Source organism: Nomascus leucogenys, chromosome 14 (assembly GCF_006542625.1).
Source record: "Nomascus leucogenys isolate Asia chromosome 14, Asia_NLE_v1, whole genome shotgun sequence".
Classification (NCBI taxonomy): Eukaryota; Metazoa; Chordata; class Mammalia; order Primates; family Hylobatidae; genus Nomascus; species Nomascus leucogenys.
Genome location: NC_044394.1, coordinates 11,249,934 through 11,277,913, shown reverse-complemented (window position 1 = coordinate 11,277,913; position 27,980 = coordinate 11,249,934). Strand labels below are relative to the sequence as shown.

Sequence of the window (27,980 nt, the reverse complement as noted above, 5' to 3'; positions counted from 1 at the left end):
TTAAAGCCCAGTCAAATTTTCTCCTGGGGATTTCTGGGGAAGAGGTGCTTCAGCCAGCACAGCAAATCCTCAGACACCTGTGGAATACCCAATGGAAACAAGTGGCATAGAGCAGATGGATGTGACAATGAGTGGGGAAGCATCGGCACCACTTCCAATACGACAGCCGAACTCTGGGCCATACAAAAAACAAGCTTTTCCCATGATCTCCAAACGGCCAGAGCACCTGCGTATGAATCTATGACAGAGCAATGCTTTTAATGAATTTAAGGCAAAAAAGGTGGAGAGGGCGAATGTGTGAGCATCCTGCAAGGTGAAACAAGACTCAAAATGACAGTTTCAGAGAGTCAGTGTCATTACATAGAACACTTTGGACACAGGAAAAATAAACATGGATTTTGAAAAATCAATCAATGGTGCAAAAAAAAACTTAAAGCAAAATAGTATTGCTGAACTCTTAGGCACATCAATTGATTCCTCGCGACATCTTCTCAACCTTATCAAGGATTTTCATGTTGATGACTCGAAACTGACAGTATTAAGGGTAGGATGTTGCTTCTGAATCACTGTTGAGTTCTGATTGTGTCGAAGAAGGGTTATCCTTTCATTAGGCAAAGTACAAAATTGCCTATAATACTTGCAACTAAGGACAAATTAGCATGCAAGCTTGGTCAAACTTTTTCCAGCAACATGGAATCAAAGACAAAAGAAACTTACCAATTGTTGTTTTACGTGCAAACAACCTGAATCTTTTTTTTATATAAATATATATTTTTCAAATAGATTTTTGATTCAGCTCATTATGAAAAACATCCCAAACTTTAAAATGCAAAATTATTGGTTGGTGTGAAGAAAGCCAGACAACTTCTGTTTCTTCTCTTGGTGAAATAATAAAATGCAAATGAATCATTGTTAACCACAGCTGTGGCTTGTTTGAGGGATTGGGGTGGACCTGGGGTTTATTTTCAGTAACCCAGCTGCAATACCTGTCTGTAATATGAGAAAAAAAAAAAAGAATCTATTTAATCATTTCTACTTGCAGTACTGCTATGTGCTAAGCTTAACTGGAAGCCTTGGAATTGGCATAAGTTGTATGTCCTACATTTCATCATTGTCCCGGGCCTGCATTGCACTGGAAAAAAAAATCGCCACCTGTTCTTATACCAGTATTTGGTTCAAGACGCCAAATGTGTTCAGCCCATGGCTGAACAACAGAAGAGAGTCAGGATAAAAAATACATACTGCGGTCGGCAAGGTGAGGGAGATAGGGATATCCAGGGGAAGAGGGTGTTGCTGTGGCCCACTCTCTGTCTAATCTCTTTACAGCAAATTGGTAAGATTTTCAGTTTTACTTCTTTCTACTGTTTGTGCTGTCTACCTTCCTTATATTTTTTTCCTCAACAGTTTTAAAAAGAAAAAAAGGTCTATTTTTTTTTCTCCTATACTGGGGCTACATTTTTTGATTGTAAAAATATTTGATGGCCTTTTGATGAATGTCTTCCACAGTAAAGAAAACTTAGTGGCTTAATTTAGGAAACATGTTAACAGGACACTATGTTTTTGAAATTGTAACAAAATCTACATAAATGATTTACAGGTACAAAGAATAAAAATAAAGGTAACTTTACCTTTCTTAAATATTTCCTGCCTTAAAGAGAGCATTTCCATGACTTTAGCTGGTGAAAGGGTTTAATATCTGCAGAGCTTTATAAAAATATATTTCAGTGCATACTGGTATAATAGATGATCATGCAGTTGCAGTTGAGTTTTATCACCTCTTTTTGTTTGTCTTTTATAATGTCTTCAGTCTGAGTGTGCAAAGTCAATTTGTAATATTTTGCAACCCTAGGATTTTTTTAAATAGATGCTGCTTGCTATGTTTTCAAACCTTTTTGAGCCATAGGATCCAAGCCATAAAATTCTTTATGCATGTTGAATTCAGTCAGAAAAGAGCAAGGCTTTGCTTTTTGAAATTGCAACTCAAATGAGATGGGATGAAATCCTATGACAGTAAGCAAAAACAGAACCATGAAAAATGATTGGAAATACACCTTTTCAATTGTGGCAATAATTGAAAGAATCGATAAAAGTTCATCTTTGGACAGAAAGCATTTAAAAAAAAATCACTCCCTCTTCCCCCTCCTCCCTTATTGCAGCAGCCTACTGAGAACTTTGACTGTTGCTAGTAAATTAGAAGCTACAATAATAATTAAGGGCAGAAATTATACTTAAAAAGTGCAGATCCTTGTTCTTTGACAGTTTGCGATGTCTGAAAAAACAGAACCCGAAAAGCTATGGTGATATGTACAGGCATTATTTCAGACTGTAAATGGCTTGCGATACTCTTGATACTTGTTTTCAAATATGTTTACTAACTGTAGTGTTGACTGCCTGACCAAATTCCAGTGAAACTTATACACCAAAATATTCCTCCTAGGTCCTATTTGCTAGTAACATGAGCACTGTGATTGGCTGGCTATAACCACCCCAGTTAAACCATTTTCATAATTAGTAGTGCCAGCAATAGTGGCAAACACTGCAACTTTTCTGCATAAAAAGCATTAATTGCACAGCTGCCATCCACACAAATACATAGTTTTTCTGACTTCACATTTGTTAAGTGAAATTTATTTCCCATGCTGTGGAAAGTTTATTGAGAACTTGTTTCATAAATGGATATCCCTACTATGACTGTGAAAACATGTCAAGTGTCACATTAGTGTCACAGACAGAAAGCACACACCTATGCAATATGGCTTATCTATATTTATTTGTAAAATCCAAGCATAGTTTAAAATATGATGTCGATATTACTAGTCTTGAGTTTCTAAGAAGGTTGTTTATGATTATACCAGGTAAGTGTATAAGAGATTAAGTGCTTTTTTTTCATCACTTGATTATTTTCTTTAAAATCAGTTATTACAGGATATTTTTTTATTTTATACATGCTGTTTTTTAATTAAAATATAATCACTGAATTGAAGTTTACTAATTTGATTTTATAAGGTTTGTAGCATTACAGAATAACTAAACTGGGATTTATAAACCAGCTGTGATTAACAATGTAAAGTATTAATTATTGAACTTTGAACCAGATTTTTAGGAAAATTATGTTCTTTTTCCCCCTTTATGGTCTTAACTAATTTGAATCCCTTCAAGAAGGATTTTTCCATACTATTTTTTAAGATAGAAGATAATTTGAGGGGAGGGGTGGAGGATGCATGTATGATACTCCATAAATTCAACATTCTTTACTATAGGTAATAAATGATTATAAACAAGATGCATCTTAGATAGTATTAATGTACTGAGCCTTGGATTATATATTTAATATAGGACCTATTTTGAATATTCAGTTAATCATATGGTTCCTAGCTTACAAGGGCTAGATCTAAGATTATTCCCATGAGAAATGTTGAATTTATGAAGAATAGATTTTAAGGCTTTGAAAATGGTTAATTTCTCAAAAACATCAATGTCCAAACATCTACCTTTTTTCATAGTAGACACTAGCAAGCTGGACAAACTATCACAAAAGTATTTGTCACACATAACCTGTGGTCTGTTGCTGATTAATACAGTACTTTTTCTTGTGTGATTCTTAACATTATAGCACAAGTATTATCTCAGTGGATTATCTGGAATAACATCTGAAAGATGGGTTCATCTGTGTTTGTGTTTGCTCTTTAAACTATTGTTTCTCCTATCCCAAGTTGGCTTTGCATCTATCAGTAAATAAAATTCTTCAGCTGCCTTATTAGGAGTGCTATGAGGGTAACACCTGTTCTGCTTTTCATCTTGTATTTAGTTTACTGTATTATTTGATTTCAGATTGAATGAATGTAAATAGAAATTAAATGCAAATTTGAATGAACATAAAATAGAAGTGATTTATTTTTTTATTATCCTAAGATAGGAAGGAATTGGTATACATATCAGGTGTATAAATGGTTTAAATAATTTATTTTCATTAACATGTCAGATGTGTTCAAGTTGTCATAAATAAACTATGTATGTAAGGAATGGTTTAAAAGCTGTTCTGCTGAGAAATGGAAGCTATTTAAGTATATAACAAGTTTTAGTACTGACTTTTATATTAGATGTTACACATCTTTGATTTTCAAGTTATGTCAAGATAGTAGACATGAATTGTTTACTTAAAAAAATACATGTAACAACCTACCTGAAAGCTAGCTTCATAAAAAACTCTAGGAAGACCTTCTTGTGCTAACAATCAACAATTTGTTCAGCTACACTTGGTCAGCTACATTTGATAATTTGATATGTATGCACAAAATAACATAGTGAACAAATGTGTTTTAACTAATGTCTCAATATATCTAGTGTAAGCTGGGTATTTTGCATTAACCACTTCTTTTCTGTGAGTTAATTATACCACACTTTCCAAGGGGATTTCTCTACAGAAGCTCTCAAACTGATTTTACCTTGCTATACAACATAGTAGTGTATCAATACTGGTAAAACAATCTTTTAGAAGTCATGATCTGAATTCAGAGTAAATGAGTTTCTGAATCTACATTATCTTTTTTTGAGGTGAAGGAATCAGAGGGATGGAAGAAATGCTTCCAGTTCATCAGCATTGTTATTGGATGGCATAGCTCCATTAGATTTTCTCCCTTTTCAATTTATAGATAAACTGCATTCCAAAAAAAAAAAAAAAAAAACCCCACCATGCACCTCCTTAGTTATTTAATCACATTAAGAAACAGTGCTGTCTGAACAGTTACAGAGTAAGCAAATGTATTAAATAGGTATTGTAATAGGGCTGAAGTAAAATGCTATTCTTGTGTTTGAACAGGAAGTCATCTTGGCTATCCTTCACAGCCGAATTGTAATCCCAAATTGCTTTTCTCACCTATCCTCTGCTGTATACCTAAATAATACAACTGTTAGCATCACCACAAAGCCATTTAAATAATATTTGTAGTGGGTCTCAAAGTAGATAACAGAGTGAAATATACTGTAATTGAATATAGTTGTACTTACAACCTGGTAGTATTTACCTGGAGAGAAAAAAAAGGTACAGACTTCGTAATGTTCATTTGTCAATTTGGATGGCCATACAGTCATGAAAGTGCTTCTATAGCCAGTTGGTCAGTATCCTTATTAATCCATGTGCTGGTTTAGCTTTTGTCTTATCAGTACAGCAAATCTGTTTTCTACCTCTGCTTCCTAAGTTTTTTCTACCACCTTTTCCTCGACTACAAACTGATAGATGTACTCTAAACTTAGATATAAGCACTAGCAGCCCTTCAGACATGTTTTAGATTTCAGATTCCTCCCTCAGAGGTAACAAGGGAAGAAAGTGCTTCATTCCCTTTTCTAGCACCCTGCACAAATACCTAGAGGCGAACAAACCACACTATCAAACCCTCATGACTACCTCTCAGTGCAAGCTTTAATCTTCCAGTTGATGGTGATTCAAGCATAAAATTCCAAAACTTTTATGGAGAAGACTAATTATAAGGGCAATTCTTTTCTAAGATTTTAGGGCATCTGTCTTGAAACTTTTTTCTTTTTTTTTTTAAATAGAGATGGGATGTTGCCCAGGCTGGTCTTGAACTCCTGGGCTCAAGCAGTCCTCCTGCCTCTGCCTCCCAAAGTGCTGGGATTACAGGTGTGAGCCACCATGCCTGGCCATTTGTCTTGTTTTCTATACTATTCAAATCATCAAGTAAGCCAGCTGTTTATAATCCACATGAATTATTTTAATAGTTACTTCAAGATACTCCCATGGTACTATACAAAAAGCATGACCACGAACATTAAAGCTGATGGCAGGAAGAATTTATGACGTCCAGAGACAAAATGAATTTAAATCATTTAACTGATTACTAATCTTACTACAGAGAATAGTACAATACTAAAATGGATCATCCTCAGTAAATTAATCTTCACTTAGAAAATCTGTTACTGATAAAATACAACATTTAGAATTTTCATTTAAAAATACAAATTTTATGAAAATATTAAGAATTTTTAGGATGGGAATTATAAAAGTCAATGCTGAACAAAATTCTACTTTTAGATAGTATGTATCTTAAAATATTATGAAAAATATTCTTTATTCTGAAAACAATGTCAGGAAAGAATACCTGAGTTCTCTAAAACCACTAGTTCTAATTTCAAATTGCTGTTTTGGTAACATTAAGAAAACACATTTACAATTTAACACTGCAGTTACCTGTCAAATAATTAGAATAGAATAAATGTTGCATATACATTAGGTTGAACATTATATATATTTTAAAACACAGGGTTCTTTCATTTAATCTTTTGGTGAATTGGACCATAAGTCTTACATTCTAAAACCATCTGGAAACATTTTTCCTGTAGCCCTGAAAATCCATTCTGATGCCTTATCTGTAGTCATTATGACCAAATGACATTAGTATTTTGTGGCCTTAATAGTTTATACAACTTAATATATTTGAAGGTGTGATGAAGTGGCTCCATCTTTCCATTTGTTTATATGGTCTGAAATCACAGTTCTGCAGAGTGGACATGTTTTCTCTGTGTTAAACCATAAGGTAATGCACTCTTCACAAAATATATGCTGTAATGGAATTAACAATTAGATTTTATACTTGATAATCATTTTAAATCCATCACATTGTAGGGAATGAAAGGGATTCTTTTTTTTTTTTTTTTTTGAGATGGAGACTGAAGTCTTGCTCTGTCACCCAGGCCGGAATGCAATGGCAGCATCTCGGCTTACTGAAACCTCCGCCCCCCCGCCGGGTTCAAGCGATTCTCCTGCCTCAGCCTCCCGAGTTGCCGGGATTACAGGGGACCGCCACCACCATGCCCAGCTAGTTTTTTTATTTTTAGTAGAGACAGGGTTTCACCATGTTTGTCAGGCTGGTCTCGAACTCCTGACCTCAGGTGATCCACCCACCTCAGCCTCCCAAAGTTCTGGGATTACAGGCATGAGCCACTGTGTCCGGCCTGAAAGGGATTTTGAAGAGCACTAATCCCCTCATTTTACAATTGTGAAAATGGAGAACGTATGAAACATTCAAGAAGACAAAGAGCAGTATGATTGGTAGAGCCACTAGTGTTCTGGCTGTACCATCCATTTAACCATAAAAGCTATCCTTAGGTGACACCTTTAAGATTATGTATGATAACAGCTTAAAGTCTTTTGAGTTACTAGTAACTGCCATAAAGTATAGGAAAGGGCCACAATCCAGTAACAAATGTCAGTATTGTTCTAAATGGCTAGTATCCAATTATAAAATAGCCTGTTTTTTAATCACTTTGGTATTCACTCTGCCAGTTGAATTATTTTTTCCCCTTCATACACTCCTCTGCATAAAAATTATCAGAACATGAGGGACAAAACTTGGCCAATCCACTAGTATGTACCCTGAATGCTACCTTCCACTAAACACTAGATTTTTTTTTTTTGCCTTACAACAAACATAAATGTGACTTTTGCAAGTCACAGAGAGCTGTTGTATTTAGGTTTTTAAATTTAAAAATATAATTACCTGACAGATGAGAAGAATTGGCTTCCGAAATTGAGCTTGACATATTGAACAAATATCCACATCTGAACACTGTCTCTTGCTGGCAGCCACTCCATAACTCTATGAAGATAGTAAGTTCTGTTCATCTACAAATTTCTTTCTTTCCTGTTCCTCAAATTACATAAGTGATGCTGTACTTCTCAAATCTCCCTGAAACCAGGCATTTGAAAACCTTCCCAAAGGATACAAACATTTCAAAGCTGAACCACATATACAGAACCACCTCTTGAGTGCACCAAGATGAAATCATTAAATAATACATAATAGGATTTTGAAAGATTGTTAGATCTACTAGCTTTACAAAGGATGATAGTGCTTCAAATTCAACATAACTGGCTTAAGAGACTAAGCAATCTGAAATGTAACTATTATAAAATCTATAGCCATGTATTATTTGACCTAGGACTGCCGAATTGAGCTAACTTATTACCTGCAGCAGTGGTTCATAAAGTCAATCCAGCCAGAGCTTGGCTGGTTGAATGTAACTCATGTGGAAAGCTTGCTTTAAAAATAGATTTCTCTGTTCCACACAATATTGACTGACTAGGACCAGACATACTGGGATGTGACCCAGTAATCTATTATTTGAAAGGTCTCCAAGTGAGTGCAATAAGAAGACGACTTAGGGACCACTGAAGAGTTTTCTGCCACTAGGTCTAAAAATTATTATTCCAAATTATAAAAAGCATTTTTTATAATTTGGTGCTAAACATGAAAAAGTTTTACAGAGAAACTGCAACTGTAAATGTCGCTTGGGTAGAATAATGACTGTCAAAACTAACAACAAAAACGCAATTATTTGAATTTTCTTCTCTAGTTCTAATGTCCTAATAACAAGTTTTTCGTCTCTAAGATTTTAACTTCCTCACCAGATTCAGAACTTAGTCATTAACTAGATGTGATGTCAATAACCCTCAGTGAAATTTGGAGAAATCAAAATGTTACAAATGAAACCTGCTTTCTGTAGAAATGATGGGGAAGAGGTTAACTAAAGAGATGTAAGAACACCCAAGTTCAGTCACAGTCATGAGGGTAAAACATGACTTAACATAGCTGAAGTTATCTAAACTTCTTGTACTAAAACATCTCAGGCTAACAACATCAAAATCAAAGTAAAACTCAAAGGATAAAGATATTAAAAATTAAGGTTTTTTGAGACTGGTGATAAAGATTTCAGAAACAAGTCAGGATACTGTTAGATGATCTTGGTGTCAATTTCCCTTCAGTGAGGTGTCATTTAGCAAAGTACATTTGCAGATAATTATGCTGACAAGCTTTTAAAACATTACTCATCTGGCATCTTGGAGACTCCCTCTCCAGATAGTAACTGCCATTTCCCTGGTAAAGGAGACTTGAACAAATCCAAGTATTGATGACTGATATCCTCTCTGTAGTTTGTCTCAGAGAAAGAATATCAGGGTATTTTCTTGAGAGTATTTCGGCACAAATCTTACAAGACCAGTTATAGTAAAATGGTTGATACTCACATAGTCATCAGTTGAACTGACTTGGACAAAGCTGAACTCTCTGAATTTTATTGTCTTGTCTAGAGAAAGAAGCTTGCATAGGATGTAGCAAAGTTTGTTTCTACATTGCTAACTCTATCTTAGGGAAAAGATGCCCTGGCCAGTTAGTCTCGTTTACTTTGTAGACATAATTCTTTTTTTATTTTTACGGTATATTATTAGGTTGGCATTCTTTTAAGTCAGTCTCCTTGGGCCCTGATGAAATGACTGCAAAGTTGAGAATCAAACCCTGAAGTCTGGTGACCACACATAGGTACTAGGAACCTTTCAGGCTACTAAGTAGTAAATTAGGGTTCTCTATGACATCCTTTCACTGCAATTTGCAACATCAATAGAATCACATAATAATGTTATAAATGACACCAGAGGCTCAATTAATTGTTAAATTTCATGCCATGAACTTATTTGTGCACATATAATTGAGCAATGGGGAAATTTGTTCCAGTAAGAAAACTGCAAGAGACATGATTTTTGGCAATGAGCTTTCTAAACATACACAATAAATTACAGTGGAAGGATTTTCACAGGTGAATAAGGAGTTAATAGGAACACACAAAGCCCCCATTTGTGGATTAAAAAAGAGGAACAAAAGTTCGTAAGATTGTTAAGGGTTTACAAGCCCTTAAAAATGTCCAATGGATTGAAGGGGCAAGAGACAAGTTCAAATATATAAGCACTGCAACAATTAGCAGGTGGTTGTCAATGTGTCATTCAAGAATCTGATCATAGAGATAAAACTCTTAAATTATTATAGCCCCAAGTGCCAAAGTACTAGAAAATAATCAAAGTAAAAGAAAAGGATCATCTATTTATGAAATCCATTCTTGTAAAACTGCTGAACTAAAAAAATTTTTGCAATGAAGAAAGGTGAAGGTGTTTTTCTTAACTGATAAAAAGTACTTACTGGTTGTGTAAAAAATATTCGCAAAACCTGTCTGAAAGTTCTCAGATGCCCAAAACATTCCAAAAGCTGAAAAGAGAAATAAGAGATCATTTATTAATTCAAACAGTCCTATCTGCTAAACCCAAAACCAAAGCTGAAATCCCATAACATCAAATCCTCATATTAACTTAATGCTCATTATATGTCACAACTAATCATTTTGTGCTGAGTATTTTATTCAATTTATAGATTTGAGCCATCTCAGCAAGCTGAAGTACATTTAAACACCTAGAGTAACAATTTGATCAAGACAAATACAAACAACTATGTCAGAGTCAAAGCAATTTTATCTGATTCACCTGTTTTTAACATTTAGATTTTAAAGTTTCATAAAGTGATTATTAGGTTGAGGGGCGCAGGCATGGAGAGAACAGGACAAGATACTCTACTAGTTTAAGAATTATGTGTATGACAGTGTTACTATTGAGGATGGGTATGTTCTATTCCACTTGTTTTCCCTACTTAGATAATCCACGCTATGTGAAGGTCTACTCCCCTTCCCTCCAATGAAAACTGAGGACCGTTGGATTAAGATAGTCTATTTCCATTTCTCCATTTCTAAACAAATATAGAACCTGCTGTTCAAACTAGTGATACGAAGATAAACTATAAAACTGTTAAAGAGGAAAATAGTAGTATGTGTCAGTAATCATTAATGTGAATCATGCAATGACAAGATTTGTAATGTTACCTACTTTTATAACGAGGTAGGGTAAAGCCAGCAGTATCCCAAGACTCCATCTAGTTATGTTACCAAACTCCCCATAGCTTATAAGGTAGCGAAACCAAACTGGTATGGGAACAAAAGTTCGGTAGTATTGACACAATTCTTCTAAAAGCATATACCAGTAACCCTAAAAAATAAGAAGAAAACAAATAGAGCCACCCAAACTACTTAACTACATAGCACAAACAATATTAGACTGAGAACACTGAGAATATGATACCATAATATAAATAACTATAAAATTAATCTTCATAATGATTATGACTTCATGAACCTCAAGCTGGTTCTCACAAATTACAGTCACTGAGTGGTCTGCTTTGAAAGAATTTCTAGGCTGGACGCGGTGGCTCCCAGCACTTTGGGAGGTCAAGACGGGCAGATCACCTGAGGTCAGGAGTTCGAGACCAGCCTGGCCAACATGGTGAAACCCCGTCTCTACCAAAAATACAAAAATTAGCTGGGTGTGGTGGTGGGCACCTGTAATCTCAGCTACTCGGGAGGCTGAAGCAGGAGAACTGCGTGAACCCGGGAGGCGGAGGTTGCAGTGAGCCAAGATCACACCACTGCACTCCAGCCTGGGCAACAGAGCGAGAGACAGTCTCAAAAAAAAAAAAAAAGATATAATGAAAATGGTTTTATGTATACTGCAAGTAAAACCTATGTGAGTATGTTTTTGCTGATTATAAGAATTTAAAAGTTTTTACTGCATATGGGAAACCACTGAATAGTTGTATATAGTCAACTGTCAATTGATAATGCCCTGGAGAACAGAAGTACAAATCTAAATAGTTTCCCATATATGATGTGGGGACCGATTTTAAAATTATTCTGAAGCGCCGGGTGCGGTGGCTCACACCTGTAATCCCAGCACTTTGGGAGGCCGAGGCGGGTGGATCACGAGGTCAGGAGATCGAGACCATCCTGGCTAACACGGTGAAACCCCGTCTCTACTAAAAATACAAAAAAAATTAGCCGGGCGAGGTGGCGGGTGCCTGTAGTCCCAGCTACTCGGGAGGCTGAGGCAGGAGAATGGCGTGAACCCCGGCGGGCGGAGCCTGCAGTGAGCCGAGATCGCGCCACTGCACTCCAGCCTGGGCGACAGCGAGACTCTGCCTCAAAAAACAAACAACAACAACAAAAATTATTCTGAAGCAAATATAATTCTGATTTTATCCAAATAGGTTAATAATCAGGTTCAAGTGCCTGAACAAATGATTGCTAAGCTGAAATAATACAGATAATTAAAGCTAGTTAGCAAACTGAAAAATTGCAAAAGGAGGATTCATTTAAACAAAGACTAAGTAGCATTAATGTGATTCGATAACATCACTCCAATAAAGCATAAGTGAGTTTCTTACCTTAGATTTAAAAGGCATGATGAAAGAAGGCACCAATAAAATAAGGCATTTTAAGCCCATGAAAAAGAATTTCAGAATGAAGTCTGTAATTCCAACAATCCAAAGTACTTCCCAGAAGCTCAAATAGTCCAAAGTAGGATTTAAAAAAATTAAGCTACCAAAAGAAAAACATCAAAATGTATCAGGGCAACATACAAAGATAAAGTATTAATAAAGGGTTTTAATTTGCTACAAATATTTTATTTTGATATGTAAAAAATATGAGTTTGGCAGGATGTCAGAGTTCACAATAATGGAATGGAGGATCATTTTTGCTTATTTTAAAGAGACTTTTAAAATGTTTGGATTTTAGATCTTCCCTTCATAGAATAAGGAAAAAGTCTTCACGGTTTGTCATGGTTGATACCTTTCTAGCCTGTAAATGAAAAAAACTCATCAATACCAGACATCTGCCATGTTTTTCTTAACCAGTTCCAATCAGGATTCCATCTCTTCCTTTCAATGAATTGCTTGTCAAGATCAACTCCCTCTGTATGGCTAAATTTCAAGGTCACTCTCTTTTTCCATCTTCCCTCCCTGAATAATTTTCTTTCTAGACTTTTAACACAACATTCTTCTATTTCTCATATTTCACTGCTGGTTTCTTCTTAGTCTCCTTTGCTGTTTCTCTTCTAATTGTGGTCATGTCCAGTACTGGGCTCTCTATCTATACTCTCTCTTTCCTGGGTTAGTTTTGTCCAGTCCTGTGGTTTTTAAATATCAACCATATGCTCCTAATACCAAAATGTATCACCCTAACCTCTACCCTGAGTTCATGACATATATTTGGAACCACTTTCTTACCAATTCTACTTAGCCTCTCAAACTTAACATGTTCAAAACAAAATTATTGATTTTTCTCCTCAAAATCAGTTCCTTCCTCAACCCAATGAAATGACACCACCATCCAGCCAGTTGCTTAGACTAAAAACCCAGAGGTCATTCTTGCTTCTCTCCACCCACCTACCCAATCCAGTCCATCTGAGGGGTACTGGCTCCACCTCCAAACTATATCCCAGATTTGCCCATCTCTCCAACTCCAGTGAAACCAGGTCTTCTAATATTCTAATAAAAGCTGAAAATTCAGAATACTCCCATTTGACATGGAAACTTATCAGCTACTGTCATTTAGTAAGTGTTCTTACTTTCAGAAACAAAGACCAACAATAACAACCTAATGGTACTTTAAAAATATGAAATATATAAACAAAAACTCAGGTATCAAAAAATTAAATATTTATTGAGCATCTGCTATGTGCCAAGGCACTGGGGATACAAAATCTGAGTAAGTCACTTAAAGCTCTCACTTATGAGGCTGGGTGCAGTGGCTCACACCTGTAATCCCAGCACTTTAGGAGGTCGAGGCAGGCGGATCACGAGGTCAGGAGTTCAAGACCAGTCTGACCAACATGGTGAAACTCCATCTTTATTAAAAATACAAGAATTTGCCAGGCGTGGTGGCGTGCGCCTGTAATCCCAGCTACTCAGGAGGCTTAGACAGGAGAATTGCTTGAACCTGAGAGGCAGAGGTTGCAGTGAGCCAAGATCGAGACACTGCACTCCAGGCTGGGTGACAGAGTGAGACTCCATCTCAAAAAAAAAAAGCTTTTGCTTATGAAAGGAGAAAGTTAAAAACTGAACTGAATTGAATACAATAAGTACTATGTGAAGTAAGATACAAAGTGCTATGAAATATATGATTACATTAAAAATGTAATTGTGTATTTGGACCTCTAATTACCTGTAATAAAGTGATTGAGAATGAAAGGTGTAATATAAAAGAACAGAAGATCCTGCTAAGAATACCAGTAACCAAGCACACTGAATCTTTGAGGACCTTTCCTGAAAGATAAACAATTTTATAAAGTTACTTTGATTTTGCCAGAATTTTAAATATCATTAAACTGTTTTACTTTAATGACTATTAACTTAGAATATTTTTCTAAATCTTAATATAGAATATCTGTTAAACTGTACATAATCATCACAGTTACTCTGTTTTATACAACTTTAGTGACCAAACAGAACTCTTATATTAAACAAATGTTTAAAATACAAGTTTCTTCACTGTACGAAAAACATTACCTATGTTTCAAAGAAGCCAAGTCTTCTCTCAAAAAAAAAAAAAAAAGAAAATTACATTAAATTAAAAAAAAAAAAAGAAGCCAGGTCTTCTACAAGCTGACATAAAGGACCCACCCAAGACGGGGACAGTGGCTCACACTTGTAATCCCAGCACTTTGGGAGGCCGAGGTCGGCGGATCGCTTGAGGTCAGGAGTTTGTGACCAGCCTGCCCAACATGGTGAAACCTGTCTCTACTAAAAAAAGTACAAAAGTTAGCCAGGCGCCGTGGCACGGGCCTGTAATCCCAGCTACTCAGGAGGCTGAGGCACGAGAATCGCTTGAACCCAGGAGGCAGAGGTTGCAGTGAGCCAAGATCACACCACTGCACTCCAGCCTGGGTGACAGAGCAAAACTCCGTCTCAGAAAAAAAAATGGACCCACCCACAAAAGACAATTTCGAAATGCATTTTAATCTTGACTCACTTGTCAAGGTTTGTATTTTTTTAATTCGCAGATTATAAGAATTTAATAAATTAACGTTTTAATCTCACTTTTTTTTTTATATGGGGTCTTGACACATTGCCCAGAACTCCTAGGCTCAAGCATTCTTCCCAACTCAGCCTCCCAAGTAGTTGTAATCTCCCTTTTTTTATTTTTATTTTTTTGAGACAGGGTCTCACTCTTTCACCAAGACTGGAGTGCAGTGGCATGATCACAACTCACTGCAGCCCCAACCACCTGGGCTCAGGCAATCCTCCCACCTCAGCCTCCCAGATAGCAGAGATTACAGGCACGTGGCACCACGCCCAGCTAATTTTTTGTCTTTTTTGTAGCGATGGGGTTTTGCCATGTTGCCCAGGCTGGTCTTCAATTCCTGGGCTCAAGCAATCCGCCCATCTCAGCCTCCCAAAGTGCTGAGATTACAGGCATGAGCCACTGTGCCTTGCCTGTAATCTCACTTTTAAAGTCAAGTTTAATGAAATTTTACTAATTTTAAATCATTAAGATTTTTCTAGTTTGATAGGTTTAACTATAAATTTCCAGGTCAGAATGCATGATACTTTACACAGACATAGCCATTTAAAGTTGCCTTAAGGTGAAATTTTAGAAACTCACCCTCTTTTCCCCAATGATTTATATGACTAGGGCTCGTGTAACTTATGTTATGGAAAAATTCCTTAGGCTTAATTTTCTTTTTTTTTTTTGAGATGGAGTCTCACTCTGTTGCCCAGGCTGGAGTGCAGTGGCACAATCTTGACTCACTGCAACCTCTGCCTCCCGGGTTCAAGCAATTCTCCTGCCTCAGCCTCCCAAGTAGCTAGGACTACAGGCAAGCACCACCACGCCCAGCTAATTTTTGTTTTAGTAGACATGGGGTTTCACCACATTGGCCTGGCTGGTCTCAAACTTCTGACCTCAGGTGATCCGCCCACCTGGGTCTCCCAAAGTGTTGGGATTACAGGCGTGAGCCCCTGCGCCTGGCCCAGGTCTTTTTTTCTTTTCTTTTTTTTTTTTTTTGAGACGGAGTCTCACTCTGTAGCCCAGGCTGGAGTGCAGTGGTGCGATCTCAGCTCACTGCAACCTCCACCTCCCGGGTTCAAGTGATTCTCCTGCCTCAGCCTCCCAAGTAGCTGGGAATACAGGCACATGCCACCACACCTGGCTAATTTTTTGTATTTTTAGTAGAGACAGGGTTTCACCGTGTTAGCCAGGATCGTCTCAATCTCCTGACCTCGTGATCTGCCCGCCTCGCCCTCCCAAAGTGCTGGGATTACAGGTGTGAACCACCATGCCCAGCCACTAAAAGTTTTTCATGATGATGGTATTACTTAGTATGGTCAAACTAACTGATACAACATGAAGGGACTTGCCAAATCAGATCAGATAGCGTGTTCTAACTCTTTTAATCCTTTTTACTACTTTTTCTTTAACAGTAACCACTTTTTTTTTCTTACAAAGAAGGTAAGGTGAAGGAATTCAGCATTAGAAGAGATAATTTATTCCAGGATTTAGATAACAAATTTAATATATCATGGATGTTACAATATATCCTATTCCTGTTTCTTTCAAGTTATTTCCTATTTCTCTCAAAATTATTTCTCTAAAATCTATGGAGAGAAACAGTTAATAATTTTTTAGTTGCTTGTTATACTTACTCTTAGAAAAACCTGATTTACAATGCTTTTGTTTGCATACATAAAAGTTGTTAGCAGCCCAATTCCAAGAGAAATTCCTGTTAGAAAATAAGTTCCAGTTAATTGAAAGAAAAAAAAAATCAAAGAGGATTATATAAGCTAACAATGATACAAATTAAAAATAAACATATACAATAATAAAAGCTAACAGAAAAGTAACTGAATGCATTAAGTAGATTACCAATAATGAAAGAAAATTAACTGAATTTAGGAATGAAAACAAGTCAATGTTTTATTATGTCCTACCTGTTATATGCTGCATAACAAGTTTGACACTCAGAATCAAAATATATGGAAGACTTTTTTGCAGCCACTTGAAGAGATAGCGGAATTCTGAGAAGGAGCTACTACCATGGTCTCCAGAATCGGCGGCAGTATCATCAGGCAGCCTTGCTTCACTGTAGGAATGACCCCGTAAGCGACTGTGTACACATCCATGCGCACAGCTATGGACACCTGACCTTGTATTTCTGGAGCTTGCATTTTCTGCACATTCTTTAGGTATGGAGTTTATCTGGATATGAACATCTCCAGAATGAAGACAAGAACCTTCTCCTGTCAACCTTGTGTGGACACACTGAGGGGTTGAGGCATCCTCACTGCTTCCAGTTCCTGGTGGACTGTGCAGTTGGCTACAATTGGCTTGCATGGCCCTTAAATACTTTTTCTCTGACCCAGATGTCTTTGCTTCAGGGCTCTGTCTCCTAAAAAATCAAATAGAAGATATTCTAAGTAAACAGGCAGTTAAATACCAGCAGTATATTCCTCACTGGGTATCCTTTATTCACTAAAGGAGTAGCAAATAATCACAACAGACGAATTTTCAGGTTATCACTGGACTCCTCCCTTCTCCCTTAATGCCAAGGCTCTGCTGCCCTGCACAAATGATCTTTTAGGGAACATTTGCTACCAAAAAAAAAAGTTGAGCTGCAAATGCTTCCAGTTCTCTAATGGCAGAAGGCATCCGCAAAACAATCATGAAGTATGGGTACCCAGCAGATGTTAATGAGCACCAGTCCTCACTCTATACTCTGGTACATTTACTTTTCCCAGCTGGTGCAGTTTCATCTCTGATGTAGATTCTACATCAAAGAAGTTTCATAAGGAAGAGTGAGCCAGTATTTTTTAATGCTTGGAAATGTTAGGAAGAAAAACAACATTAAATCTCAATGCCTTATTATCATCATAGGTAACTAATAATAAACACTGCACTTAGGTGACCTACAAATTAGATTTTCTGCTCAAGCAGCTTTCCCAAAGCTCATAAAGTTTCCAATAATTAATGGTGCTACCAAGAATATTACCTCCCCGCGCAAAAGAATGTTACCTAAATACATTTAAAGCATAGATACTTTGGAGAGTCACCATGTAATTACTAGGTTAACTCTTTAGTCTGAATGAGCACAGTTACACAGTCGGCCCAATAAAATGCCACCGTCGGTGGTGTGTGTATTACGGAGGGAGGGGTGTGAGGAAAGAGGACTCTAGCAGAGAAAGATCTCTCTAATAAATGATCCAGTATGGACCTCCTAGAAGCAGAAGAACAGAGTCGGAATCCCAGCTGACAAAACGCAGAGCCTATCCCACACTGCCGTGCTTTTCCCGTTTGTCTAGGAGGAGGCTAGAGTTAACGTCAGGGAATGTTCTGTGTCATTCTATTTCACTCCCAGGACTGAACAGTGGTGCAGTCACCGTGTCTGGCGGTTTGGATTTCAGTGCTTTTCACTAAAGGCTTTCACCGAGGCCCCGACGCCACGGGTGTTACTTCGTCAAAACTCTGACGAGCGACGTTGGACAGCAGGCTTTCAGTGTCTTTTCTATAAATAACATAGAACCCTCCCACTTTCCTTCATGCACAGACAAGAAAGAGGAGAAAAAAGGGAAGAAAAGTCAACACAACTCTTCCGGAATCTCCGAGGGCACAGTTCTCCACCCACGTCCGAGCCTCGAGTGCCTATTCTCCCGAGAGCCCCCTGCGCCGCGGCCCCTCGCCGCCGCCTCCTCTGCGCGCTTCCCCCAGGCCTAACCTCTCATGACCAGAAGCGGACGGAGGTGTCGGGAGCGACAGCAAGAACAGCGGCAATAAGCCGCCTCCAGCCCTTCAGTCGGAGCCACCAACTGCAAACTCCGCAGGCTCTTCTCTCAGCCCGGCGGCGTCGGCCGCGGCGCGCGCGCTCCCCGGGCGTTCTCACGCGCGCGCGCCCTGCCCCGGCTCCGCCTCCTAGCCCCGCCCCCGCGCCGCGCCGCGCCGCGCCGAGAGGAGAGCTCGCGGCGGCTGGGATCTGTTGGCTGCGAGGACAAGCGAGCTGCGCCTGAGAACGGCCTGCAGGCCTGGCGCTAAATAATAAGTCGTTGTTACGTGTTATGTATTTATGTGGCATCCACCACACGCCTCCGAGATCCTGGGCGTTTTGAGGTTAAAAATGTTCAGGCTTCGAGAACCTACCCTGGAGGAGTGTTAGGGTTTCCGGGCTCGGATGTCCGCGAGCTTGACGCCTGACCCAGTTGTGTCTGTCTGGGCGGTGACGTTTGGTCTGAGCTGAGCTTTCCTCACAATCGTGAAGTTGGGCTGTGAGGATCAGGCCTTGCCAGAACCCGAGATGAGAGGCGAGAGGTGCGGAGAGTCTGCGTGGGGTGGAAGTAGAAGTTAGAGTTGAAAAACCTGTCTTGTGTGGGGTATAGAGGACCCTACTGCCCTCACAATAATTATGTTAATCTAAAACTGTTCTAAAATTAAAAGAGTATTAAGAAAACGAAGTTTAGGTCGGGCGCAGTGGCTTACACCTGTAATACTGTAATCCCAGTATTTTGGGAGGCCGAGGCGGGCGGGTCAGTTGAGCTCAGGAGGTAGAGACCAACCTGGCCAACATGGCGAAACCCTGTCTCTACTAAAAATACAAAAATACAAAAATCACCCGGGCTTGGTGGCGGGCGCCCGTAATCCTAGCTACTCGGGAGGCTGAGGCAGGAGAATCCCTTGAACCCAGGTGGTGGAGGTTGCAGTGAGCTGAAATCGTGCCACTGCACTCCAGCCTGGGCGGCAGAGGGAGACCCCCATCTCAAAAAAACCACATTGAAAACAAAACAAAACAAAACACCACATTGGCTTTCTTTCTTTCTTGGGGGTGGGGGTAGGGGTGGTCGGCGGTGGTGGAAGCCATACTTAAGTCTCTCTGTGCTTACTAATTTAAATCTTTCTGACAGATTTCTGGGTCAGTAAGGGTGAGAGCCAGGCTCCAGACTATAGTGAATTTTCCGAGGAGATTTGTGTAAGTATTCTAACATTTCAACTATGTTGTGGATATTTTTAAACTTCAAAATGTGTGAAAATTTAGGAAACAGGAAAAAAAAAAAAGAGTATAACGTAATTCAGCCACAGCCACAATGGAGCACCAATATGTATTAGTACACTGATAATTTTAGTACGTTTGGTACATTTGTAAATTTAGAATACCAAATGTAGTGTTTAAATTCTCATCTTGGCCAGACACTATGGTTCATTCCTATAATCCTAGCACTCTGGGAGGCTGAGGTGAGAAGATCGCTTGAGCCCAAGAGATCGAGAGCAGTCTGGACAACATAGAGAGACCCTGTCTCTAGAAAAAAATGTTAAAATTAGCTGGGCATGGCGGCAAGGGCCTGTAGTCCCAGCTACTCAGGAGGCTGAGGTGGGAGAATCCCTTGAGCCAGGGAGATTAAGGCTGCAATGAGCTGTTATTGCTCCAGTCTGGGGTCAGAGTGAGACCCTGTCTCAAAAAAAAAAAAAATTCTCCTTTTAACATACTCATAACACTGCAGGTATATTAGTTTATTAGTGCACTTGGAGCTGCATTTCACCCAAGTAACTTGACTGGAAAGTGACATATTTGAAGAAAGAAAGTACTGAATTGATGAGAAGATTTGACCTGGTGACAGGCTGTTATCTGATAAATTTTCTTTTCACTGGCATCTGGACTGTTGGAAATAGACATTTTAATTTTAATTGATTAATTCAAAAAGCATTTGCCAAGTACTTACTGAGTGTTAAGAATAATACTAGATGTTGGAGAGAGAGACATAATAAAGAGTCTCGGGCCAGGCATGATGGCTCACAGCTGTAATCTCAGCACTTTGGGAGGCCAAAGCAGGTAGATCACTTGAGGTCAGCAGTTCAAGACCAACCTGGCCAACATGGTGAAACTCCATTTCTGCTAAAAATATAAAAATTAGGGCCAAGCATAGTGGCTCACGCCTGTAATCCCAGCACTTTGGGAGGGTGAGGCAGGCGGATCACCTGAGGTCAGGAGTTCAAGACCAGCCTGGCCAACATGGCGGAACCCCGTCTCTAATAAAAATACAAAAATTAGCGAGGCACGGTGGCATGCGCCTGTAATGCAGCTGCTCAGGAGACTGAGGCAGGAGAATTGCTTGAACCCGAGGCAGAGGTTGCAGTGAGCCAATATCATGCCACTGCACTCCATCCTGGGCGACAGAGCAAGACTCCATCTCAAAAAAAAAGAAAAGTTTCCATCTCATGGTGATGGAAATGGTTAGACCTGCAAACAAATAATTACAGTATTTTGGAGAAAACACTGTAATTGAAGGTTCTGTGAAATGCAATGGAAGCAAAAGGTAGAAGCATTTGACTTTGTCAGGGAAGAAATCTTTTATTAAATTTGTGATATTTAAGATGAAATCTTTTTTTTTTTTTGATAGAGTTTTGCTCTGTTGCCCGGGCTGGAGTACAGTGGTGCAATCTTGGCTCACTGCAACCTCTGCCTCCTGGGTTCAAGTGATTCTAATGCCTCAGCCTCCTGGATGAAATCTTAAGAATAAGTTGGTATTTACCAGGACACAAGCAGTAATAGGGCATTGCAGATAGAAACATTATATGGAAAATGGTGGTATTGAAATACCATGGTCCTTTAAGAACTGTTTTTCATATTTGGAAGAGTAGAGTGCATAGAGTAGTAAGAGATAAGTCAGGTAAGTATGAGCTAGAAAATGAGTTTGTGGGCCTCACTTAGTTTATTCTAATGGCCAAAGGGAAGCTATTGAGTTTTAAGCAACCGAATTGTGTGACTGGATTTGTGTTTTTCAGAAAATTCATATGCTAATAGTAGCAGTGCAAGCTCCATTAGGAGACTATTATAAGTAGTTCAGGAACAAGATGAGGTCTTGAACTTGTCAGTGAAGTGGGATTCAAGAAGAAGAATGAGATTGGAGAGGTTATGAAATAGAATCAGTAGGGTTAAGTGTCCTAGACTGTTGGAGTTAAGCTCTGTCGCCCCCTCTACTACCCACACCAATTTTTCACACCTACCAATGTCCATATCCTTGGGTAGTCTCCTCGCAGACTGATTGAAGTGATTTGCTTTGGCCCTTGGGACAATAGCAGTTATAATGTTAGTAGAGACTTGAAAAATTCTTCTGCATTGGGATTCACACTCTTACTGCTGGCAACCCTTTGCCACAATTTGATTAAATCAAGGCTAGCCTCCTAGAAGATGAGACCACTTCGAGAGTGTCCCTAGCTCTACCAGCCTTCCCAGTTGTCTCAGCATTCTCAGTTGAAGCCCCAAACATATGTGTGAGGCCATCCTAGAGTGAGCCAGTCTACACATAGAATTATGGGAAATATAGATTCTTTTCTTTCTTTTTTTTTGAGACGGAGTCTCACTCTGTCAGCCAGGCTGGAGTGCAGTGGCATGATCTTGGCTCACTGCAACCTCTGCCTCCTGGGTTCAAGCTATTTTCCTGCCTCAGTCTCCCAAGTAGCTGGGACTGTAGGCGCCTGCCACCATGCCCAGCTAATTTTTGTATTTTAGTAGAGACGGAGTTTCACCATGTTGGCTAGGCTGGTCTCGAACTCCTGCCCTCGTGATCTGCCAGCCTTGGCCTCCCAAAGTGCTGCGATTATAGGCATGAGCCACCGCGCCCGGCCTGTAGATTATTTTCTTTTAAGCCTTTAGGTGTGGGGCAGTTCGTTTCATAACAAGATTAACTGGTAGCCTAACTGACCAAGCGTATGGGGCAGGTAAGAGGAATAGTCTAAGACAAATCTTCATTTTTTAGCATGGACAGATGGATAAATCAATATTAGGAAGCTATATTAGAATAAGTAAATTGATGGCATTACCAGATGAATAGGGAATTTTTTTGAAAGACCAAGTTTGGAGAGATATCAATAAATTTGGCTTGGAAATACTGAGTCTTAGGAGTTCCTGGGAAACACACAGGTGAAAATATCCAGTTGGCAATTTGGTATAAGGATCTGGAGACAGAAAATTTGAAGTAAAAGCTGTGGCTTTGAATAACATTGCCCATTCCTCATTTATGCGTTTTCAGAGCCTTTTTTTGTAGATTCTTTGTAGACAGTATTGTCTACAAATAGAAACAGCTTCTTCCTTTCTGATGCCTATGCTTTTATTTCTTGCTTTATTGTATTAACTGTAACTGCCAATGTGATGTTATGAATAAATTAAATAGGAATGGTGACAGTAGACATCCATGCCGTGCTCCTGATTTTAAGGGGAATACATTCAGCCTTTTACCATTAAGTATGTCAGCTGTAAGTTTTGCTCATTTGTTTGTTTTTTTCCTTTTTTTTTTTTTTTTTTTTTTGAGACAGAGTCTCACTCTGTCACCTAGGCTGGAGTGCAGTTGTGCCATCTCAGCTCACTGCAACCTTTGCCCTCAGGGTTCTAGCGATTCTCCTGCCTCAGCCTCCTGAGTAGCTGGGATTACAGGCACCTGCCACCACGCCCGGCTAATTTTTTTGTATTTTTAATAGAGACGGGGTTTCTCCATGTTGGCTAGGCTGGTCTCAAACTCTTGACCTCAGGTGATCCACCCGCCTTGGCCTCCCAAAGTGCTGAGATTACAGGCGTGAGCCACCGCGCCTGGCCTGTTTGTTTCTTTTTTTTGAGCTGGAGTCTTTCTCTGTCACCCAGGCTAGAAGTGCATTGGTGTGATCTCGGCTCACTGCAATTTCCACCTCCCAGTTTCAAGCGATTCTCCAGCCTCAGCCTCCCCAGTAGCTGGGATTACAGGTGTCGGCAACCACACCTGGCTAATTTTGTATTTTTAGTAGAGATGGAGTTTCACCATGTTGGCCAGGCTGGTCTCGACCTCCTGAGTTCAGGTGATCCGCCTGCCTTGGCTTCCCAAAGTGCTGGAATTACAAGTGTGAGCCACCGTGCTCGGCCTCTAGTTTTTTTTGTAGGTGTCATCTATCAGGTCAAGTAAATTAATTCCCTTCTACTCCTATTCTGCTAAGAATTTTTATCATGAGTGGATACTGAATTTTGACAAATCTTTTTCTGCCTTTATTAAAAAATCATACAATTTTTCTTATTTAGCCTGTTGATATGGTGAAATTTTCTTTTGTCTTTTGTTTTGGAGATAGAGTCTCCCTCTGTTGGCCCAGGCTGGAGTGCAGTGGTGCAATCTTGGCTCACTGCAACCTCTGCCTCCCAGGTTCAAGCGATTCTCATGCCTCAGCCTCCCGAATAGCTGGGATTACAGGCACGCACCACCACACCTGGCTAATTTTTGTATTTTTAGTAGAAACAGGGTTTCTCCATGTTGACCAGACTGGTCTCAAACTCCTGGCCTCGAGCAATCTGACTTCCTTGACCTCCCAAAGTGCTGGGATTACAGGCCTGAGCCACTGCGCCTGGCAATATGGTGAAATTTATCAATTGATTTTTTGTTTGTTTGTTTTTTGTTTTTTTGAGACAGAGTCTTGCTCTGTCCGCCAGGCTGGAGTGCAGTGGCATGATCTCGGCTCACCACAACCTCCATCTCCCAGGCTCAAGCAATTCTCCTGCCTCAGCCTCTCGAGTAGCTGGGATTACAGGTGTGTGTCACCATGCCTGGCTAATTTTTGTATTTTTAATAGAGACAGGGTTTCACCATGTTGGCCAGGCTGGTCTCGAACTTCTGACCTCTGGTAATGTACCCACCTCGGCCTCCCAAAGTGCTGGGATTACAGGCGTGAGCCACTATGCCCAGCCTATCAATTGATTTTTAAATGTTAAGCCAGCCTTGCATTTCAAGGATAAATCCCACTGAGTTGTAGTGTATTACTCTTTTTATATATTGCATTCACTTTACTAATATTTTGTGGAAGATTTTTGCATCTCTGTTTATGGGAGAAACTGTTTCTTACAATGTCTTTAACTGTTCTTGATGTCAGGATAATGCTGGCCTGAATTGGAAAATGTTTCCTGTTTGCAGAAGAGATTGTGTTGAATTGGTATCATTTCTTACTTAAATGTTTGATAGAATTTGCCAGTGAGGCCGTCTGGCCTAGAATTTTTTTTTTTATGGAAAAGTTGTAAACTACAAATTCCAGTTTCTTTAATCACTATAGAATTATTCAGGTTATATATTTCTTCTTAAGTCAGCTTGAAGGAATTGGCATAAAGTTGTTCATAATATTCTCTTATTAGCTGTTTAACATCTGTAGGCTCTGTATTGACATTAGCACTTTCATTGCTCGTATTGGTAATCTGTGTCATCTTTGTTTTTTTCTTGGTCAGTATCACTAAAAGTTTATCTATTTTATTGGTATTTTCAATACAATTTGGTTTCATTTATTTTAGTCTTATTTATTTTCTAATATAAGCATATCGTTTACTTTAATTTGATGAATTTATTTTGAGAACAGAGTCTTGCTCTATCACCCAGGCTGGAGTGCGGTGTTGTAGTCTGGGAATCACTGCAGCCTTGAGCTCCCAAGCTCAAGTGATCCTCCCTCCTCAGCCTCCCAAGTTTCTGGGACTACATGTGCACGCTGCCATACCCAGCTGAGTTCTAAAATTTTTTGTACAGATGGGATATCACTGTGTTGCCCAGGCTGGTCTTGAACTCCTGTGCTCAAGTGATCCTCCCACCTTGATCTCCCAAAGTGCTGGGATTACAGCCATGAGTCACCACACTCAGCCAAGCATATAATTTTATATATGATCCTCCCGCCTTGGCCTCTCAAACTGCCAAAGTGCTGGGATTACAGACGTGAGCTACTGTGCCTGGCACCTTTGGTATTTTCTATTAGTACAGGTCTGCTGCCAATGAATTATCTTAGTTTTCCTTCATTTGAGAATATCTTTAGTTTTCTCTTCATTAATGAAGGATATTTTCATTGATATCTAATTCCGGGTAGACAGTTTGTTTTAGCAATTTAAAGATATTCCATGCCGGGCACGGTGGCTCACACCTGTAACCCCAGCATTTTGGGAGGCTGAGATGGGTGGATCACTTGAGGTCAGGAGTTCTAGACCAGCCTGGCCAACATGGTGAAACCCCATCTCTACTAAAAATAAGAAAATTAGCTGGGCATGGTAGCATGCGCCTGTAATCCCAGCTACTCTGGAGGCAGAGGTAGGAGAATTGCTTGAACCCAGGATGCAATGAGCCGATATCATGCCACTGCACTTCAGCCTGGGTGACAGAACAAGACTCCGTCTCAATTAAAAAAAAAAAAAGATATTCCACTGTTTCTATTCCTCAAGGTTTCTAATAAATCCACAGTCACTCAAATCATTGTTCCCCTATATGTAATGTATTTTTTTCTGCAGGTATCTCTCTCTGTTGTAGTATCTGAATAACAGCCACCCAAAGATGTCAAGTTTTAATTCCTGAAACTCATAAATATTATTTTATTTGGAAAAAGGGTCTTTGCTGATGTAATTAAGGATTTTGAGAGGAGTCAGTTACCTTGGATTTTTCAGGTGGGTCCTGAATACCATCCCAAGTGTCCTTATAAGAGAGAGGCAAAAGAGGCAATATAGACACAGAAAAGAAAGCCATGTGAAGATGGAGCAGAGAGATAAATGGCCATAAGCCAAGGAATGCTGATAGCTGCCAGGAGCTGGAAGAAGGCAAGGAATGGATTCTCCCCTACAGCCTCCAGAGGCAATGCAACCCTGCCAACACTTTGATTTTAGACTTCTGGCCTATAGAACTGAGAAAGAATAAATTTCTGTTCTTTTCAGCTACTAAGTTTGTGATTACATGGTGCAGCATTTACAGGAAACAAATACACCTCTCCTTCTAGAACTCCAATTATGTGAACATTAGACCATCTAATATTGCCCCACATGTTCCTGAGGCTCTCTGTTCATTTTCTTTTTAATCTTTTTTTCTCTGTTCTTCAGATTGGACAATTTCTCTCTCTCTCTTTTTTTTTTTTTTTGAGATGGAGTTTCGCTCTTGTTGCCCAGGCTGGAGTGCAACGGCACAATCTTGGCTCATTGCAACCTCCGCCTCCCAGGTGCAAGTGATTCTTCTGCCTCAGCCTCCTGAGTAGCTGGGATTACAGGTGCCCACCACCATGCCCGGCTAATTTTTGTATTTTTAGTTGAGACAGGGTTTCTTTTTTTTCTTTTTTTTTTTTTTGGCAGTTTTTACTTTTATTTAAACAGAAAACATGCACACGAGCTGTCTACTCATTTTCTTTGCCGCGCAGCCTGGCATTGGGGTTGGTGACTCTGATGGCCAGTTGGGCAGCTCTTTCCATGGTGGCTTTGCGGTTCTTGGAGGAAACATTGTGAACGATCTCGGTGCAGTAAGATTTGTTGCATATCAGCAGCACTTCCAGCTCCTTGACGTTGTGGACCAGGAACTTCCGGAAGCCACTGGGCAGCATGTGCTTTGTTTTTTTGTTGCTCCCATAACCAATGTTGGGCATCAAGATCTGGCCCTTGAATCTTCTACGAACCCTATTGTCAATGCCTCTGGGTTTCCGCCAGTTACGCTTAATTTTGACATATTGGTCTGACTGGTGCCAGATGAACTTCTTGGTTCTCTTTTTGACGATCTTGGGCTTCACAAGGGGTCTGAGGGTGGCCATGATGCCGAGGAGGAGATGGCAGCGCCAAGGAAAAGAGTGAGACAGGGTTTCAACATGTTGACCAGGCTGGTCTCGAACTCCTGACCTCAGGTGATCCACCCACCTTGGCCTCCCAAAGCGCTGGGATTACAGGCATGAGCCACCATGCCTGGCCTGGACAATTTCTCTTGATCCATCTTCACTGACTCTTTCCTCTATTGGTAATCTTTATCCTATTATTGATACCTTCTAGTGAAATTTTTTATTTCAGATATATTTTTCAGCTGTAAACTTTCTGTTTGGTTCCTTTTCATAGTTTTTTCTTCCGTTGAGAACTTATATCTTAACATTTACTTCAAGCATGTTCACTGTTATCTTATAGAGCATGATGGTAATAGCTGTCTTAAAGTCTTTGATAATTCCATCATCTTGGCATTGGTATCTGTTGATTATCTTTTTCGCTTGAGAATGGTCACTTATTTCATGACTCTTTGTATGTTGAATAATACCAGTTTGTATCCTGAACAGTTTGAATATTCCTTTGTGACTCTCTGGGTCCTATTAAAGTCCTCCAGAGAATGCTGATTTTAGTTGTTGTTTTCAGCATTCAGTCATCCTGGTTGGATTGAGACTGCAAGGTCTGTCTTGCCTTTTTTTCTCCCTGTGGATTCCAATGTCGAGACAGTTTTCAAAGCCTGTCCTGTGCTGCTTTAGATCATCCTACGTCTATCTGTGCCCTTTGGGGGTTAGACTTGGAC

General features: G+C 39.5%; 2 protein-coding genes, 1 long non-coding RNA gene and 1 pseudogene across 6 annotated transcripts in view; 2 read left to right on the top strand and 2 right to left on the bottom strand.

Moving 5' to 3' along the window:
- The window catches only part of RPS6KB1 (ribosomal protein S6 kinase B1), a 59,534-nt gene extending 55,653 nt beyond the window's left edge, over window positions 1–3,881 (top strand). For all 4 annotated transcript variants that reach the window (XR_004033423.1, XM_003278476.3, XM_003278477.3 and 1 more), the window contains one exon: window positions 7–3,881. Coding sequence is in view for 3 of the 4 variants with exons in the window: in XM_003278476.3 (XP_003278524.2) it covers window positions 7–244 (238 nt within the window). In the remaining variant the exon portion in view is untranslated. The remainder of the gene's footprint in view (window positions 1–6) is intronic.
- A 1,831-nt stretch (window positions 3,882–5,712) lies between these two features.
- RNFT1 (ring finger protein, transmembrane 1) lies at window positions 5,713–18,629 on the bottom strand. Its single transcript, XM_012503312.2, has 9 exons — window positions 18,434–18,629; window positions 16,653–17,110; window positions 16,368–16,444; window positions 13,888–13,988; window positions 12,108–12,261; window positions 10,718–10,876; window positions 9,984–10,049; window positions 7,515–7,613; window positions 5,713–6,577 (listed from the first exon to the last, which is right to left on the bottom strand). The coding sequence occupies exons 2-9, from the start codon at window positions 17,053–17,055 to the stop codon at window positions 6,443–6,445; spliced, it is 1,194 nt and encodes a 397-aa protein (XP_012358766.1). The 5' UTR covers window positions 17,056–17,110; window positions 18,434–18,629; the 3' UTR covers window positions 5,713–6,442.
- Window positions 18,630–18,703: 74 nt separating this feature from the next.
- Window positions 18,704–26,389, top strand: LOC105739060. Its single transcript, XR_001114923.2, has 3 exons — window positions 18,704–19,020; window positions 19,611–19,675; window positions 26,123–26,389. It is a non-coding gene; the product is annotated as an uncharacterized LOC105739060 (long non-coding RNA).
- Window positions 26,390–26,835: 446 nt separating this feature from the next.
- LOC100592956 lies at window positions 26,836–27,253 on the bottom strand (annotated as a pseudogene).
- Between the last annotated feature and the right edge of the window lie 727 nt (window positions 27,254–27,980).